The sequence below is a fragment of the Egretta garzetta genome, unplaced genomic scaffold, assembly GCF_000687185.1.
Source record: "Egretta garzetta isolate BGI_Z169 unplaced genomic scaffold, ASM68718v1 scaffold14, whole genome shotgun sequence".
In the NCBI taxonomy this organism is placed as follows: Eukaryota; Metazoa; Chordata; class Aves; order Pelecaniformes; family Ardeidae; genus Egretta; species Egretta garzetta.
The window spans coordinates 7,909,960-7,927,694 of NW_009259588.1; the positions used below are offsets into that span (position 1 = coordinate 7,909,960).

Below are 17,735 nucleotides of genomic sequence, written 5' to 3' on the forward strand. Positions count from 1 at the left end.
AAAAGTCTATCTACCTTTCTCTGCTGCCCTCCCCCCATCTACCTATGAAACTATTTGCTTAATTAATAGGAATTTAACCAACTGGTCAGCTACAGTTGTTGCTATAGCTTTCTCCCATTGCACCTCTTTGACTGTTTTTGTTGTGTTATTCCCCAGCATAGTTTAGGCCTTCTGTCCTAGGTATTGCAACTTAAAACTATTGCTTGCTTGCACAGGGAATATTACAAAACTTTTAGTAGGGAAATTTCACCCCATCAAAGTATTTTCTGAAGTTGCCACAAATCAGCCAACAAGTTGAGGCATTAGCATCCCAAGAGCCTTGCACCATCCTTTTAACCTCTGAGCCCAGAAGGGCTTCTTCTGCTGTGCTCCCAACCTCCCCCCAGCGAGGAGCATCCCACAAAACTGTCAGTGCCGCCAAGCTGTCTGCCCCATCCTGAAAATCGCCTGTGCTCAGACAGTTATCATCACAAAAGCCCTTGAACCTGAAGCTGCTTAATACAATTCAAACCCTTTGACAAAAAAAGAGAGAAGGAAAAAAAAAAAAAGCTCCTCCAAAGCTAACTCTTTATTAACTCTTGGTTAAGCTTGTTTGAAGTTCCTTCATTATCTGGAATCACAGCTAACTTAAGTCCTCTGTATGTTTACCACCAGGTTATTCAGTTTACAAAGAGAAGCACAACATGCTGCAATTACACTGGAGTAAATAATAAATGACAATATATAAAATACAATAACAACCCGAAGAGAACATAAAGGCAATTCAGCAATTGCTTAATGAGTTCAAGGAGGAGACTTTTGACATCCTCAAGCGCCCATAACAATAGACTTCAATATCTTTTGTACTCTAATGGGAATTACAAAAAAAATTATTGCATTATAAAACGTAAAAGGCAAGCTCACCTATTGTAAAGTAACGTGGATCATTCTACAGGCAGACCTCATCACAGTACTTTTTACAGCGTACTAACAAGAAAATTTCCATGCTCATTACTGCAGGGGTACTTCTTCACTATAAAAAAAATGAAGTATGTGCAATTGTGTACAATTGCATTCAGCATTGTTAAATAATCCTTTGCTCACGGGCAGGCTCTTGCGCTTTGTGAACAGCAATGACCGAAGGCGAGGCACTGTGACCGGTCAGTGACGGACTCTCTTTTCTCCTCAGCACACGGTTGTATTGCCATTTGCTGTCCTGGAAATCCTTGCCACGCCGCACCGTTACCCAGCAAAGAAGAAGGGATTGATCCTATTAGGATTTGTTGCTTTTCTGTACATCAGTTGGTAAGAATTACGTACTTTAAAACACTTTCAGGTGATCTACTTTGTAAAACAAGGCCGAACGCTGTATTTAAATCTAAGTTCCCTCCCAGGCACATGGGAGACAGCAGTCTGTTCCGTGGAGAAGTCGTTTAAACTTCAGCTGAGACCCATGAAAACTATTTCCAGACCTGGGCAGAGCACACTTCTTCAAACACAATACAGGTCCTGAGACCATACATAATATCTCCTGCTCTTCTAAGGCTTCTTACAGAAAAGCAACTAGATTGCCATAAACTCCAGGGTACTTTGGGTTATTTCTGCTGGGCTGGAGTTTTTATTTTTACCAGTACCATCAAATTTACCTCTGCTCACTGTCTTGCTCACTGCAAAACCACCAAGCCTCAAAGGTCTGGGGGTCACGATAGCAGAAGAGGAGTAAAACCGAGTTTGGTATTTGGCACTGACCCATGGCTGGGTTTAGAAACTTGAGATAGAAAATGATACTCCAAGCCAGGTGCAAACTGATGGGCATCTGCCCCACTACCACCTCCCACTCCACCGGTGGACACCTCCTACATTTCCAGCAATGTGCCACAGTTGATCTCCAACCTGTTGGAGGGTGATCCTGAGAGAATAAACTATACCTAACGAGCCCCCACCCCCCCAGCCCATAGCCATTCACCCACCTCCTGTGCGTCTGTCACACACCCCTGGAGCTGGGTTTGCATCTGCTCCTGCTCATTGCATCCCAGCTGCAGTGCTGGGGTCCGGAGGCACTGCCCGCTCCATCTAACTGTGGGCATGCCACTCTGAGGATGCCTTATGTTGAGACTCAGCTCAGGAATGGGTCTGTATAGTTTCTGGGTGCGCTGCGATATCACTTCCCAGAGCTCAGGAAACACCTGGGCCCTAGGGTGGAGGATACAGAACAACTGGGCAGCAGGGAGGTGACTTGCCCTCATGCAGAGATTTCTGAGAAGTCACTGGGACTATGAGGGAACCCATCCTTCCCATTCCTACCCACCAGTTCTCACTCTCAGCTAGAGACTACCTTCAGCCTACCAAATGAAAATCTGGAATAGAAAATAAACTGCATAGATGGAACGCTCTTGTGACTTGAAACCCATCAGAGTGGCTGTGGAAGCAATGGACTTCACTGCTACTTTGCGTAACCAAGTTAGGAGCCATTTATCCTAATCCAGCCCAGAGCCTAATAGGATTATGACCACGGCTTCCTAAATTCCTTTTCTATGTTCTGGTTCACCCAGTTGCTTAACGCCAGCTTTGTTTTGCTTCTGACGGCATTTGGTTTTTACTGTTTTTGAGACCAGACGGCTCTCCAGGCAACTATTGCAGTCATGTGTGCCACGGCTTTCTGCTAAAGCCCCTATCAGCTGAGCAATTTCACCACACAGGAGACACGGCTCATGTCAGGACCCGAATCCTCATGGAAGGGTGAGGATCAACACAAGCATCAACACATTTGAGCCCTCCCGGTATCTTCTCTGGATTGATGTTGCACGGTGCTACCGGGGTCCTGAGTGGAAGGTGGTCCCTTGGAGCACTTGTCCCCTGTGTCCCAGGGCCCTGATAACTGCATAAAAGATATTAGGATTTCAATACTGTTGCTTTCTCTCCTCTGGAGGCAGCAAGGAACCTCCTGTCAGCTTTCTTTTTGCCTCTCTGTCTCGGTTCCCTGCAACCACAGGCAGCAACTTTCCACTAACAGAAAAATTTTTTAGCCTGTGCACTGAAACCTTAACACATGTACATATTTTACTGTTGGCACTGCAACCTGGCGATCTAATAGCCCCATTTGGGCACCTTATGTTAAACAAGCAACAGAGTCCTTCCTAAAAACCGCTCCTTGAACCGTCGCTGTCACGGCTGCGCTTCCCCTTCCCCGGTGCCCATGGGCTGAGAACTGGCTGGTCCCTGCCAGGCAGCAGCGAAACCGAGCAGCCGGTGACGCCTGGCACCAGGGACCTGCCCCTGAGCTTCACTATAGCTTTGGCCACCCACAGTGTTCAAAAAGCAAAGGTGGCTTTCAGTTGCGGGACACCAGGGCTAAGAGAACTGCCACGCACGTTAGTTAATTCTCGCAAGGATGGATCTCGCGTCTCCTGGTTGCATTAAGCAACGCCTCACTCCTGGTGCCATCGCACTGAAACCAGTGAAGAATATATACATTTTAGAACTGGCATTTTAAGTCTTAAAAAGGAAGGAACAATAGATTGCCCTTTCCTATTTCAGTGGTAATGGATCAGTATAAAATAAATCTTAATCTTCACAATTTTGCGTTGTGTCTTTGGACAAAAGTTCAAACTACCTTAGCAAGGGTATATAAATCATTATAGATTGCATTCTGTATACAAAAGTAAAATTCAAAAAAAGCCAAATCAAATCAAATCTGCAGACGGTGGCTTGCTTTCCACCTCTGTTAGGAATCAACATATTTTCCCTTCGCTGCATGCTCATTTTCAGTTCACAACCTTTTAATTTTGAATTAACCACAGTCTCAGAGAGCTCATACGTGGCCAATATGTTCTTTTCTCCTTTCTGGATCTTCCCATTTAATAATTCTCTAGAGATACTTCTTTTCCCTTCAGTGAATGCGGTGGTCCCATTAACATTAAAGGACAGGTAACAAGAGGACAGGATAAATCTCCCAGTTGCATCCAGCTGTGCTATGACAGCACATCACCTCTCCCTGGTATCTGTATGCTGTCCTCTATCCTACAGCAGTTTGGCAACTTTGGTTACATCCAGGGCTGTTACCTCAATCTATCCTCCCCATAATTCTGGGCATTGCCTGCTTCTAACTCGCTCACTGATATCCAAGGTAAAATCTTGGTAAAAAATGAAATTTGGTGAAATGAAAACTTCAGAATAATAAGCCCCTGAATCCTGCATGTATATTTAACAGGTGATTACCTATGAGAAATGAGCAATATGTATTTGCAAGTTGTGGGGTGCATTTTATGAAATGCCTAGCAAAAAAAACCCAACCCCAAAAGAAACCCCAAAACTGTCAACCATTCTGTGATCAAAAGAAGTACATTCAGGAATCTGGAGCTATACCCCAAGAGAAAAAACCTGGTACTACACTGCTCCCACCAAGTCAGAAAGCTGGAAGTGCTTTAGTGCTCCTGCACAAGTCATTTGTTTAGGTTTGAAAATATGGGTTGGAGTGCTTGAGGCGCACCAGCTGGCCAAATTGCATCAAGATAATCTAGTTCTTCAAGATATAAAATAAAGGCAGTTGTCACTCTCTGTTTTACTGTTTGAGACACACTGAGAAAATAGTAGCCCTGTGCGGTGAAGAGCACATGCTGACATTTGCACCGGCCCTAGTTAGCACCCCGTCTTCAGTATTTTTGCTCAGCCTCTCTGTGGCCTTTTGTGCAGGCTTGTTTTTTTTGTTTTTTTGTTTTTTTTTTTTAAATTACTGAGCTGTTTCACAGCCCTATTTGTTTGATGAAAGAACCTTACATCATGAAAATGAGCCTCTATACTTAACATTTCCATGCTCAGCCCAGGCAGCTCCAGTACCAACCCCCTCCATTTCTCCACTCTACCCCTTAGGTGGGGATTAGTGAATCTCTCTTTAGAGGCAAGGTAAACCCCCACCTTTTTTATGCCTTACCCTTTCCTTCTCTAACTAGAGGAAGGAGAAATCGTCTTTTCAGACGACTTTTTTTTTTTTTTTTCCCCCCTTAGCACTCTCCTTTTCCTCAGTTTCATGACACAGTTTCAGGCTGGTGGGGCAGCCTGTTTGTCACTTCTCTTTGAGGCGTGATGCTCAGTGTAAGGCGGCAGGCTGGGTGCCATCAGAGAGAGTGGGACTGCATTCCTGTGTTAGCACTGGTGGTGGAAAGTATGGCGTACTCCTCAGATGTGGGGATTTTTTTAATCAAGGATTAAACCTTTTAGGACTCTTTGGACCCAAATGTTCTTTTTAGGGAAGTGCTGCCCATCATTAAAATGGCACACATCCTCATAACAATCACTGGAGACCTGCCCTATTTTTTTATATTCTTTAAGTATTCAACACAGATATATATATAATTTCATCCATAAAAATGTATTTTTCCTCTATTTAATATATAAAGATCATTTTTATATTCTTAAGTCAGGCATTTGCTACCAGCCACTCTTACGAGCCATAAAACAATGAAAATAATATCAGTGAAGTGACAGCCACTACAAGATGTTTGGTGAGAGAAGAAAAAGGCAGAAAGAGAGGGCCTAAGTAGAAGAAAAAAAGCCCTATAAAGCAGGCACATTCATCCTCTTCCTTTTATTTCTTTCCCCTTTGCAAACAGCGCTTTGCAAATGGTTTTGGCACGAAGGAGAAAAGCAGCTACATCTGTTTCCTACCTACCTGCTCCTCCTCCTCTTAGACTGAGACAAAAGGTGCTGGAGAATTCCCATTGCCCTCTCTCCTCCTGAAAACTTCTTTCCACTCCCCAAACCAGGGGTCAATGGTGGTAGGATAGGGACAACGAGAAACAGGGCTTTGTCTCTGCAGACTCTCAAAATCTGGATAGGGGCTGGAAAGCTGTTGTAACTAAGGAGCAAACACATACGTGAGCGCTTGTTTTGAATAAGCTTCACTTAGAATAGCCAAGTGCACCTCCCTATTTCTGAGTATTTTGCTATTTTACTGCCTTTAATAGCCAATGCCACCAGGGTGACAGCAGAACATTGTGTGCATTTCAACCTGCGCTGCAACCCATCTAACTTAGCAGCGGCTGAAGTGTGCTTCACAGCAAATAGCCCCAATGCCGAGGAGATGCGTCGGCAGCTGAGCTAATTTTCTCTGTATCAAGATTGTTTGGATAACTTGGCCCTTCAGGAGTTCGAAATCATGAAGTGGTTCTTCTAACTGTATCGTCCTAACCAAAGGTCATTTCTCTCCTTGTCTAGGGTCCTGTGGATTTATTCTGTAACGGGAGAGTGGGTATATCCTCTCTTTGCTTTGTTCAGCCCGGCCGGGCTAGCAGCCTTTTTCGCTGGTAGTCTTGCCATCATCGTCTGTTTCTACAACTTCGGCGAGTTCCTCAACCGTATGATATGGGGTCAGTCCAAGTTTTGGTTTTCACTTCTACGCATGTCAAAAAAAAAAATCCTAAAATTAATTCCTGCAATTGCCGAGGCAGATGGGGAGAGGAAAGGGGCCCTTGTGCACTGGGGGGTGGCATTTGGGCGGCTGATAGCGATTGCCAGGTCCTAACCAGTTACTAAAACAAACAGAGAACACCTTGGAGCAAGAATCCCAACCCTACCAAATAAAAGGCTGGGCCAGGCTTCTCTAACGTGGCTCAAGAAGCACCTCTTACCAGCATAATCACTGGGTTTCGAATTCCTCCTAAAACAAGAGTCCAGAGAAGCTAAATCTCTCTGGCTAAAACTCTTACACCTGCATCGTGTGGTGTTTGTCAGACTAGGGAATGGCACTGTTAGCTGACAATTTATAGGAAATCTTTAGCGTGAAAGGCATTAGTGAAAAAATTCCAGCAGCTCCATGAGTAAAACAGCACTTCAGAAAGTTTTACAAACTGTTGAGAACATCTCCCTTCTGCTTTGGTAGTGGTATAATCAGTAGTGATTTAAAGAAAATAAAAGGCAGCTTCCTTGGACAAATGGGCAGCTAGGAAAAAAAAAATCAGTGTAGGAAAAGACATTCAACAGGTGGAAGCACTGATGAAGCAGCATTGGGCATTTGGCATGGGATATTATTATTATTATTATTATTATTATTATCTTCCCTTCTGGTTTCCTCTCTCCTTTTTCATTCAAGAGTAAGTTTTTGAGGATGAAAGCGTTTCTGTCAGGAAAACGTGTGTATTTTATTTAGGACAAATGTGTGAACACTTGCAATTTCTTAAACTAGCTTTCTGATGAAAGAAAAAATGCTGCAAAAACACCTCTGAAAATAAATAAGACAACCTCCCTCTGTTCTCAGGGAACATTTGATGCCTGATCCATTTTGTGAAGTCTCACATGCTTGTCAAGCCAAAGTAGAGTGTCTGTAGCTAGTCTCTCACCATCCGTACTCTGCTACCTAAAAGTGGCAGATTGACTTTCAAATGTGCTGAATAACCAGCTTCACCGCTTGATACCTTTGCAAATAAGATGCTTGCTCTACACATCCATATTTGGAAATTTTGGCCAAATCCTATTCTCGCATAAACATGATACGAGATGAGGATTGCTGGTAAATGAAAACAGACCTGCAGCCTTTCTGCACTAGCTCTGGTTTAAGAGGCATCACATAAATAGTAACTATTACTAATCAAAGACCACATCATCCATCACTACAAGACAGTATAGGCCTTTATACGAGATCTGATATCCAGTACATCTAGGTATCAGAGTTTTCACCACTGAGCATGTATTAGTAATTTCAGGCCTAGAGTATGCCTGATGCATAAGTGGGAGATAATCAGAATTAAAAGAATTTGATTTCCAAGGTGTTAATTGTTTGGACAAAAGGTCATGCCAACCAGAGATCAAATTAACTGCAAAAATTAGACACGTTTTGAACAGCTCACTAAATATACTCACTTAAGAGATACTAATTTAAGAGATTTCTAAAGAAACTGGGGCAAGCACTCAACTTTCTTTCTGTGCACACATAAAGGCTGAAAAGCACACCCAGTGCTTACACGATACCCTCCGTTGACATCTGGTGTGCTCTTGCAACCCATTGAGGCCTCCTGTGTGTGGTGGGTCTGCCTCTCCACGCATACTTGATATTTTTCACAGGAGCCACAAAATCATGGCCTTAACAATTACATGGTGTTTCCATCCACGTGCAGGACATTCCCCCCAAGTTACAGTTCCCCATGTTTGTGCAGACTCTTGCTACTTCACGTGCATCCTCAGCTCTTCACCCCCAGGACTAGCAGCTTTCCCTGGGTCTGCTGTACACCGATAAAAGCAGCTGCAAGCTGCACCCCAATAGCTGGCAACTCTGAGGTATCTAAGGCTGCAGTTTGATAATACGGGGGCTTTGGCAGCAATAACTTCTCAGAGAGCTCCTGCCCACTGCCCCTCGCTCCTTCCTGCTCCACCACGCCTGTTTCTTGCAAGCAGGGGCTGTCTTCAACTCGGATCATTTTCCCCCATCCACTTCCCAGCTGTGTCCACCCAAGAGAAGGGTAGGACTTCTTTAAGCTGGTATTGATAACAAGGTCCCAATAAGCATTGAAACACAGCCAGAGGGAAGCTATTCCAAATTACAGTGTGCCAGAGTCTTAATATGTTCCTGACTGAGACGAATCTTTGGCTCAACATTGCCAGAGTAAAAACAGCTGCAAACTGAATGAAGACGCGATTCCAACATACCTTTCTTCTCACAGCAAAAATGGCTCCATATACTTTTTTTCATCCTACCCTTTCCTCTCTCACCTTCCCATCACAACAAGGGAGATCATGCAGTTAAAATAACCCTGCAGGGAAGAAAAAAAAACCAAAAAAAAAGGACACACAAAAAGCAAAACAATCTGTGGGGGTCAAGGACGGACCTCTTCATCTCTCCATGCCCTCCACCCCGCCCACCTCCTCCTTCCCCCAAAAGAAAGGGTAGGAGGAAGGGCACCGCTGCCCTCTCTTTTGCTTCCTGCTCAGTCCCCTAAAGGCACAGGCTGAGTTACAGAGTAATGCAGTTGTCCGCTAGCTTCCTATAGGCACATCTGGGAACACCTTCTGCAATAACACCTGCAGCCACCAAGCAATTAGAGCTGATGCTGGCAGCATCTGCCAAGGCAGACAGCCCTGCCCGGGCTGCTGCGACCAGGGGTCACCCCAAAGGGAAAGGCTCCGGGGCAGCTGCTGCTTTTTCTTTCATTCCCACTTGAAGGAAGAAGGCTTGCTGAGTTTGTGCCCAGATAAGTTGTGTTTATTCAAAAGTGCAAGAATTGATTAACAAATAGCTCCCCATGAGTGGCAAGCCTGGTTTCCTTCTGGACTTACATCTTGTGGCAGACTGTAGGCTGCAAATGAAGCTTGTCCAACAGCATACCGTGCTTCATATGGGCTCTCTGCCATGTGCCTTTATAGCTTCAGGCCATTGTCACTTTTCCTAAAACCAGCTACATACATATTTACTCTTTTTCACCCTTAAAGGTATGTTCAGTTCCGACATTCCAAAGTCTATGGATGGCAGCTTTCAGCTTCAAGCAAGTAATTTTTAAAGCTATGTCCTGTGCTTGACCAAAAAGATGCAGTATCATTTCTGAGAGCTGGAAAATCCAGGCTGTCGAATACTATAATCTTGTTTTTCCCTTTCAGAACAACCAAAAGATGCCAGACCCTAAATTTGCTTTATTATTTATAGACAAACTGTTTCATACAGTATTGGAGGTTTTAAAAATGCATTATCTCTCATGTGCCTCTCCCTCCCCTTGCACAGTTGGATTGGTGGTAACTAAGGCAACCCAGCTGCACAGCCTGAGAGGCACAGAAAATAGTACCAGTAATGACTTTTTTTTTGTTTTAAATCCCAGAGTTTCTAGAGTACTAGACAATGTTGAGCAATACAGAAACTCCAAAGAGGATAATTGGAAACAATGGGCTGATTCTTTCGCTGCCATAAATTTACCTCAGCCAAGAATTTGGCTGCACGGTCCGAGTACCAAAGATGAACAGTGCGATAGCTTCTCCTGTTCCCAATGGGTAGAAAACATCACGCAGACAACTGATCTCACGCTACTTTGACCAGTCAAACTAGAACCCTCAAAATGAAGCAAAGCAGTTGTTCCTTTGGGTTTTGCTTCTGGTGAGACAACCAGGAGAAATTTAGATCGAAGTTCTCCACATCAGACAGAGCAACATTTCAGGTGAGGTCTCTTCTCTGGCACCAGAACTTGAAGATGGAGGAGATTCATTTGTCTTCCATCTAACACACCTGAAAAAGAAACCCCAAACAACATTCATCAGCTGCTTCATTTTAATACTTTGAAATGCAGGTGGATAGGAGCTATTGCTAGCAACAGCTACACACTCTGCCTGCAATTTAAATGCCCGCTGAGGTCCACTGGGCAAACCACTTGCAAGATTTTACAGCCAGAAGGCCTCTGCCGAGTCCAGAGAAATGCTCATCTCCAGGTGGTGCGACTGTCCTTTGGGAGAGAAACAGGGCAGAAAAGGAGCCTGGCTGTTGGAGCGGGCAGCAGCTCCAACAGACCCGTGCCTGGATGCTTGCTGTTCTCCAGAAGGGAAAGCTTTGGCCAGAAGCTGGCTGAGGAACACCAGGGGAACAAAACCAGAATTAAAGATATCGTAAAGCATGGGAGGCAGTACAAGAAGAGTAAGAGCCATTGCTCTCAGGAAAAAGAGGAAACTTACGGTGGAGGAACTTCTTCATGCACAGTGCACGCATGGATGTGCTCCTCCAGATCTTCTATGAGCTCTTGAATATCTTGCTAAAACATTGCTGAAACATATACACGCCTAAGGCTGAGCTGAAGTTAGACAGCAATCTTCTCTTTAACATATTTTTCCTCTTCTTTCTGGAGTACTTGTGCATTAAATGCATTTTCCAGAAAGGTATAACATGTTTTAGGAACTGATTGTTTTCCCTGGGTTTCATCTTTGTATTTACGTGCTTGTGAAACCAAGCTCCCTTAATACCCTGTAGTCAGCTACTGGGAAACCCAGCCTATGTGACAGCGCATGAATCCGTGCAATACAAAGCAATGCTATAATATGATTGAGTTCTCGATGCCCTCGTTCTTCTCAGCAGCTGTTGGGATCGCAGAAACCAGCGTGGCAAATAAAGGGATGCAAAGGGCAACTGTGTGGGGTACCAAGTCATTCTACCATCGTACTGGTACAGGCTTATATGTAGCAGTTTTTGTATGAATGTTAAAATGCTCACGTTCTGCAGGTAGTTATCAATCCAGACACAGGTTCCACCCTCTGTTATTGCAGTGCCCAGGAGGATTTTTAAACTGAGCCTCCTTTCTAGACGATATCTTCATTTGTTCTATCATGCCTTTAAAAATAAAGAACAAGAATCAAGGGTATATTTTTTTTTTAGTGAACAAATAACGTCTATATCTACAATTTCACTATATTGCCAGTGACAAATGGAACTCAAATTTAAGAGGATTCACAGCCCAACATTTCAAAACTAAATACAAGTATTTACTTTTCTCTCACCCATTCATCCTAGTTGTGCCACAAACCTGTAATGGCATATTTATATCCTTCATATTTGTCACTCCCCCAAGCTGCAGTTTACCCCTCGGGTAGAGGAGTCTAGCTATTTAAAGGAAACCTGCACCATCTGTCACATGCCCTACTCTTGCTGACAAGTTTATCTGATGATCCACTGGAGGGAGACCGGATTGGAAGCTCTGGCAACCCAGGGCTGACGAATTCATCACTAGAGGCCAGACATTAACAGGTGCTGGCTAATATGCTGTCCCTGACCTAATAGGCTAGTTGATTTTTTGGGTTTTTTTGTTGGTGGTGTTTTTTGTTTTAGTTTTTTTTTGTGTGTGTGGAGTTTTTTTTCCCCCCTCATCTTTAAAATTACTGTTTGGTCAGTACAAAATACTTACAGGACCATTTAAGAAGGAAGAAATGCCAGGATTTTGTTCCATATCACATTGATTGCCAAGTGCTGTGCAGGCTGGAGATATGAAAAAGTATACAGCAATTAGTGTTTCAGAGCCTCTGAGGTCTATGGACAAGGAAAGTAACTTTAAAAGAGGGTTCCTTGTGAGTGAATTATCATCAACAGGTAAGAAGAGAGGCTGAGACAGTGCTTTAGATAAGGGTACCCAAATATATTTGGCTATTGCCACACTTGGTGCCCCACGGTAGCACATCTGATCTCTAGCTGGTGCTTCAGAAAGCCGTGGGTCTTTGGTAGGTCCTCTGCCATCCCAGCCAGACACATGAGGATGCTCCAGATATCTTAGCTGCAGGATATATCATCTGCTGCCTTTTCAAATGAGCTTTATTTTTTAAGCTTTCCACATATTCTTGTACCAAGCTAGGCTTGTTTGGTGGCAGATACTTTTTCCCCACTAGCAAAACACCATTACTGTCAAGGGATGTGGCCCATGGTAGATTTCAAACCATTCCTCAGTAGTCAAGTAATCCCTTACTTGCCAGGGACATCACAGGCTCGCTCAACTTCCGCAGCATTTCGGCATCAGCAGCTGGTCCAAGCCATGCGCTCATAGCTTACTCCCACTCCCAGACAGGTTTGGTTCCCCAGGGATGTTGGGAGGCTGGGGCCAGGTTCACGTCCCCCTCCCCACAGTGCTCTTCTGGACTACAGGCGGAAAGGCAAGTGAATCCTCCTCTTCAAGCCAAACAATCACCCCATGAATGCTGAAGCCATGAAGTAGAGGGAAATAAATGCAGCTGTGATAAATCCTTTCTCCAATGCATTGCAGCTTCTGGTGAAGCCATTATGTCATCAGACATATGGAAAACTGGTGGAAAATATGAAATGTTTGCCTCTTACATGATAACTCTGCAACTGCTATGAATAAGAAAATTGTGTTCATCTGTTTACACAGATTTCTCGTCTCTTGCACAATGTACGTGAGGATGTGTCCATGGTTAAAACTCGTCACTGGTAAACGAACTCCCTCATGAGCTTGGCACCACTCTGTAAAAGACCTGTGAATGCAAGCCAGCTCTTGTTTGGATTACCCTTCATCAAGTCTGGAAAAAATTAAAAGGAGGGGTAATTTTAACAGTGCTGTGACTTCCAAGCTAGCTAGATAACAAATTGGGCTAACAAGGACTGTAATTAGGAATGTCTGCTCAGAAAGTTCACCATGAAGCCAAGTTCTTCTAACGAGAAACATTCTGGAATATTAATATGCATAATATCTCCCTTCCATTTTAACAGGAAATCTGAATGCAACACTTTCTTCCTTTTTCTTAGTTTCAGTTAATCTTGCAGCAAAAGTAACCTAATTATACTGACTGTATGATTGCTTTGACAGAAAGCATGTTAATTTAAAGTACTGTTTAACATAAAGCTGCCTGCCATATAATTACACTCCATTCACATGTTTACTAATCTTGCTCAATATAGTTGATTTCTGTTATTAGCCTCAACATCTTGTTAACATCTAAAACACTGGAGATCTGCTTTGCAAACTCCAATAAACAGGCAAAATCGACAGTAGTGTAAGCATTCCTTAATGGTCAACATGAAAGAGAAAGATCTCTTATTAGCCTCGCATTTAAATGAGGATTTGAAACTAGTTGCAGTACTGAGATATCTCACTCCATCTTCATTGCCAAAACCCCTAGCTTAGAGCTACTGTGCACACAGTTCACCGGGGTGTTATTTTCATCTTTCAGATGCTGCTGGAGCTTAGTAAAAACGAAACACATTGTAAACTGCCTGTGAGCAATAAAAAAAAATAATGTGTATACATAAGATTGTTCTTCTCACGTGTTAAGCACCTGATAAAATTCTAGTCTGGTAAGTTGACATACTAGGGCTAGACTGTAAACTAAGTTAACTCAATGAAAGACGTGCACGCATTCAGTAATTTCTGGCTTATCTGCATAACTCCCCCTAGCTAACTTCGCAAGGGGAGAGTAAGCAATTAAACCCACCCACCCCTTTTTCTGTTGAAGCTAAAGGAGAACATGGAAAGAAATCAGCTGAAAGATGCTGGTCAAAAGAAAGAGGCAGGCAGAAGAAAAACCACTAAGGGAACCAGGGAAGAAGAAAAAGTTCAGGAGACTCCCTGTAGTACAGGTATTTTGGGGTGGGGTTTTTGGAGGTTTGGTTTGTTTTTTTTTTCTTTTTCTTTTTGTTTTGTTTTTGTACTAATCATCGAGTGCAAGCAGCTTAAATGTCAGAAACTCAAAACAAAGCCTGGACCCTGACATGGAGCAGCACTTCTTTCAACACCCAGCCAGAAGACGGACAGCAGATCTCACCCTTGGCTCCTCCTGCTCACACCAAGATTTACCTTTGGGCCCTGGTGTGTTGGTTTTCCTGCTGGACTATGGGGGTCCAACAGGAGAGGAGAACCATGAGTGGGGGTTGTTTCTTTCTCTGAAAAGGGCTCAGAAGAGGCACTGCCCTCTGTTATGTCCCGCACAGAGAGGCTAGATCCCAGCCACGTGCTTTGGGAAGGGGATCAGGAACGCCCATCCCCAGAGCACAACTGCTGGGGTCTTGGGTTTGCTTTGCTCCTTTCATCTGATGGGCACAAAGGAGGAAAGCGTACAGCGTTGGTCACATACCCACGTTTTCCCTGGGATTTCAAAATGGCTTTTACGGAGGTACACTGAGTAAGGATCTGGCCTTTATGACATTTACACTAGATTTCTCTTCCCAGTCTGTTTCTCTCTCTCATTTTATTTTGAGTAAGTATGCAAAGTCAGTCAGAACTGTTTATTTATAGCTGTAGATTTTCATGGCTATATAAATTAGATGTTATTACTGAATGAGATGCCCGCCCACTCACCCAGTGCAGCCCTACAGGAATCCTTTCATGCTGCGCGACAGTACACAGTCTCAAATCGGGAGGAAAATGACATCCTCACGGTCAGACCAAGGGACCGCGGCTTAAACCCTGAGGCAAAAAAACAGCAATTAATTTTTTCCGCAGCACAATGTGCAGCATGACAACCACAATTACACCTAATGCTATCTAGACCTGCCGCTTTTGTTCGGCAGAGAGAAAATGAAGGTTTAAATTCACCAGAGCAAAAACCCCCAAAGTAGAACCTATTCCCAGACTTTCCTTTTACAAGATTAAGTGCTTTTTCTTCAGAGGGAGTGAGGGATGGGGGACAGCCAGGGGAAGTAAAATTGGTTGTTATTTGAGACAGAGCACCACCAGAAAATAAGGACCCATCCCATACACACACACACACACACAGAGCTATTTCCAGCAAAAACAGCTGGAAAGCAATATCCACCACGATTAGGAGCTTTCATCTTAGCTCACACCTTTGTAACAGTTTACTCCCACAAAAAGCATAGGCAAGTGCTAATTTATTCCCTCCCCAATTTCCCACACAAATTTCTTGGTTTGGGTCTCTGCCAGAGCTTCAGGGTCACAATCTGACCTCAATAACACAACTTAGGATTGTTCCAAGCCTTCAGTGGAACTACTGAAGATTTACTTTGATGGATATGGGGCTGGGATCTGGCATGCACAAAATATGCATTTTCATTCTACCAAAGTGTCTAAAATAGTTGCCCAGGGAGGCTGAAATTCAGTTTGAGACCTTGTATTCACTTGGCAGAGCACATAATTAAATATTTTGTGCCACAAAATTAACCAGAGTCTCTCAGGGGTATTGGTAAGAAGAGGCTTAGAATCAACCGTGAGACCCAAACAAAGACCCATTTCCCAGGCAAGTTATTCAGTAAATATTGGAAAAAATCATAGTATTCGTATATGGGTTCATAATAATTTTTGTTAGTATTTAACCTTACCGGTTATCTGGTTACCTCAGAGGAAGAGGTCATTGGCTGTGTGGATTCATACAAATATCCCCAATATCAAGTTCTGCTCTGGAACTAAAGCTACTGCTTACAGCTAAGAACTGTTTGTGATTGAATTTGGAAAAAACCAGCAGGTAAAATCTAAATACAATTACAATAGGCCAGACCTCATAACAAGCAGTTGAAAGCTCTAAGGTGAAATTTTTGCCTTTTTAAAATCTCCAGAGGCCCTGCCCTGCGAGGAGTTCAACGTTTCTGAAAAGCAAACCAAATATCTAAGGTGTTTGCTATCAGTATGCTTTAGTTTAACTTCCAGATATCTGTGTTTAAAAACATGGGTTTGAGTAAAACCTCTAGGATATGGCCCAATAATAGTTCTGAGCTATAAAATTTATTAATAATACTTCATGTTCTAAATGACAACTTCTATCAAACACTCTCAAAACATTTAAGCAAACCTTCAAGTTCCTTTAACCTTAAGATGGTAATCTCCCTCGCTACCTGGAGAGCAGCACATACATAAGAAAACAACGCTTTGTTTTTTCTACACCCAAGATAAATAGAACTACCTCCTCCGAGTATGCAGGATGATCTGTTTTCACGGCAAAGACTATGTTCCTCAGGGAGCAGAGATGGAAACCTACATGCCCCATGCAACGCTACAGGCTTGGGGAAGAGTGGCTGGAAAGCTGCCCGGCAGAAAAGGACCTGGAGGTGCTAGTCAACAGGAGGCTGAATATGAGCCAGCAGTGTGCCCAGGTGGCCAAGAAGGCCAACAGCATCCTGGCTTGTATCAGGAATAGTGTGGCCAGCAGGAGTAGGGAAGTGTTCGTGCCCCTGTACTCGGCACTAGTGAGACCCCACCTCAAATACTGTGTTCAGGTTTGCGCCCCTCACTACAGAAAAGACGTTGTGTTGCTGAAGCATGTCCAGAGAAGGGCAACAAAGCTGACGAGGGGTCTGGAGCACAAGTCTGATGAGGAGCAGCTGAGGGAGCTGGGGTTGTGTAGCCTGGAAAAGACAAGGCTGAGAGGAGACCTTATTGCTCTCTACAACTGCCTGACAGTTGTGCCCGTGGAGGTTTAGATTGGGTATTAGGAAAAATTTTTCCACCTAAAGGGTTGTCAAGCATTGGAACAGGCTACTCAGGGAAGTGGTCAAGTCCCCATCCCTAGAGGTATTTAAGAGGGGCAGACGAGGTGCTTAGGGACATGGTTTAGTGGTGGGATGGCAGAGTTAGGTTAGCAGTTGGACTCGATGATCTTAAAGGTCTTTTCCAACCTAAACGATTCTATGATTCTATATACCAACACATACCTGCTCTTCGTTTTGAGACGTTTGTTCAAGTCTGTGGCATGGAACCACCCAGCAACGACTCCATCGCCGGGGGCAGGTGAAAGACACACCCCAGCACTTGGTCTGCTAAAAGTCTGCGTGCAACGACACACCACCGCTTCCGCCCGGGTTTGGCAACACCGGTTTTTCCTTCTGCTGCTTTTTCTACCACGGCAGGATCAAAAGCTCTGGTAGCAGCATCCCCTGACTCTGGCAGGGCACAGGGGCACCTCGCACGGTACACACTCATGGGGAAAGGGTCTGTGAGGAGCCCAGGCCCCCATTTCACCAGCTCTGTGCTGCAGAGGTGCCCGTCCCCAGGCTCAGGGCGTGACCCTTCCCGGGGCAGAGGGGCCTGAGTGGGCAGCACATCTCCCCACCTCCCTGATGGAGCTCTCGCCCTGCCAAGGGCTCAGGCTGTTCTCACCCAGGCCCATGCATCACCCTTCCCTGCCTCGGCCAGCAGCGGGAACTCCCAAAAATGAAAAGCACTGTCCCAGCTCCCCGCGTGGGAGCTCACGCAGGTTCCCCGACAGATGCGTGGGGCTGGCAGCAGGGCGCAGCGTGCCCGAGCATGGGTGCCAGGGCGGGAAAGGAGGACCACATGAGGAGAGGAGCGGGCCCTGCTTAGGCCTTGGTTTCAGGCTTTCCTAGGTGCCGACGGGGGGGGGGGGGGGAG

The 17,735-nt window shown here is 44.5% G+C and overlaps 1 protein-coding gene across 1 annotated transcript in view; it reads left to right on the forward strand.

The window, feature by feature from the left end:
• LOC104125503 (androgen dependent TFPI regulating protein) overlaps positions 1–12,581 on the forward strand; it is a 32,238-nt gene extending 19,657 nt beyond the window's left edge. Inside the window, exons 4-6 of the mRNA XM_009637965.1 lie at positions 1,169–1,284; positions 6,193–6,354; positions 12,548–12,581. Coding sequence (XP_009636260.1) covers positions 1,169–1,284; positions 6,193–6,354; positions 12,548–12,581 — 312 coding nt within the window. The remainder of the gene's footprint in view (positions 1–1,168; positions 1,285–6,192; positions 6,355–12,547) is intronic.
• Positions 12,582–17,735: the final 5,154 nt, after the last annotated feature.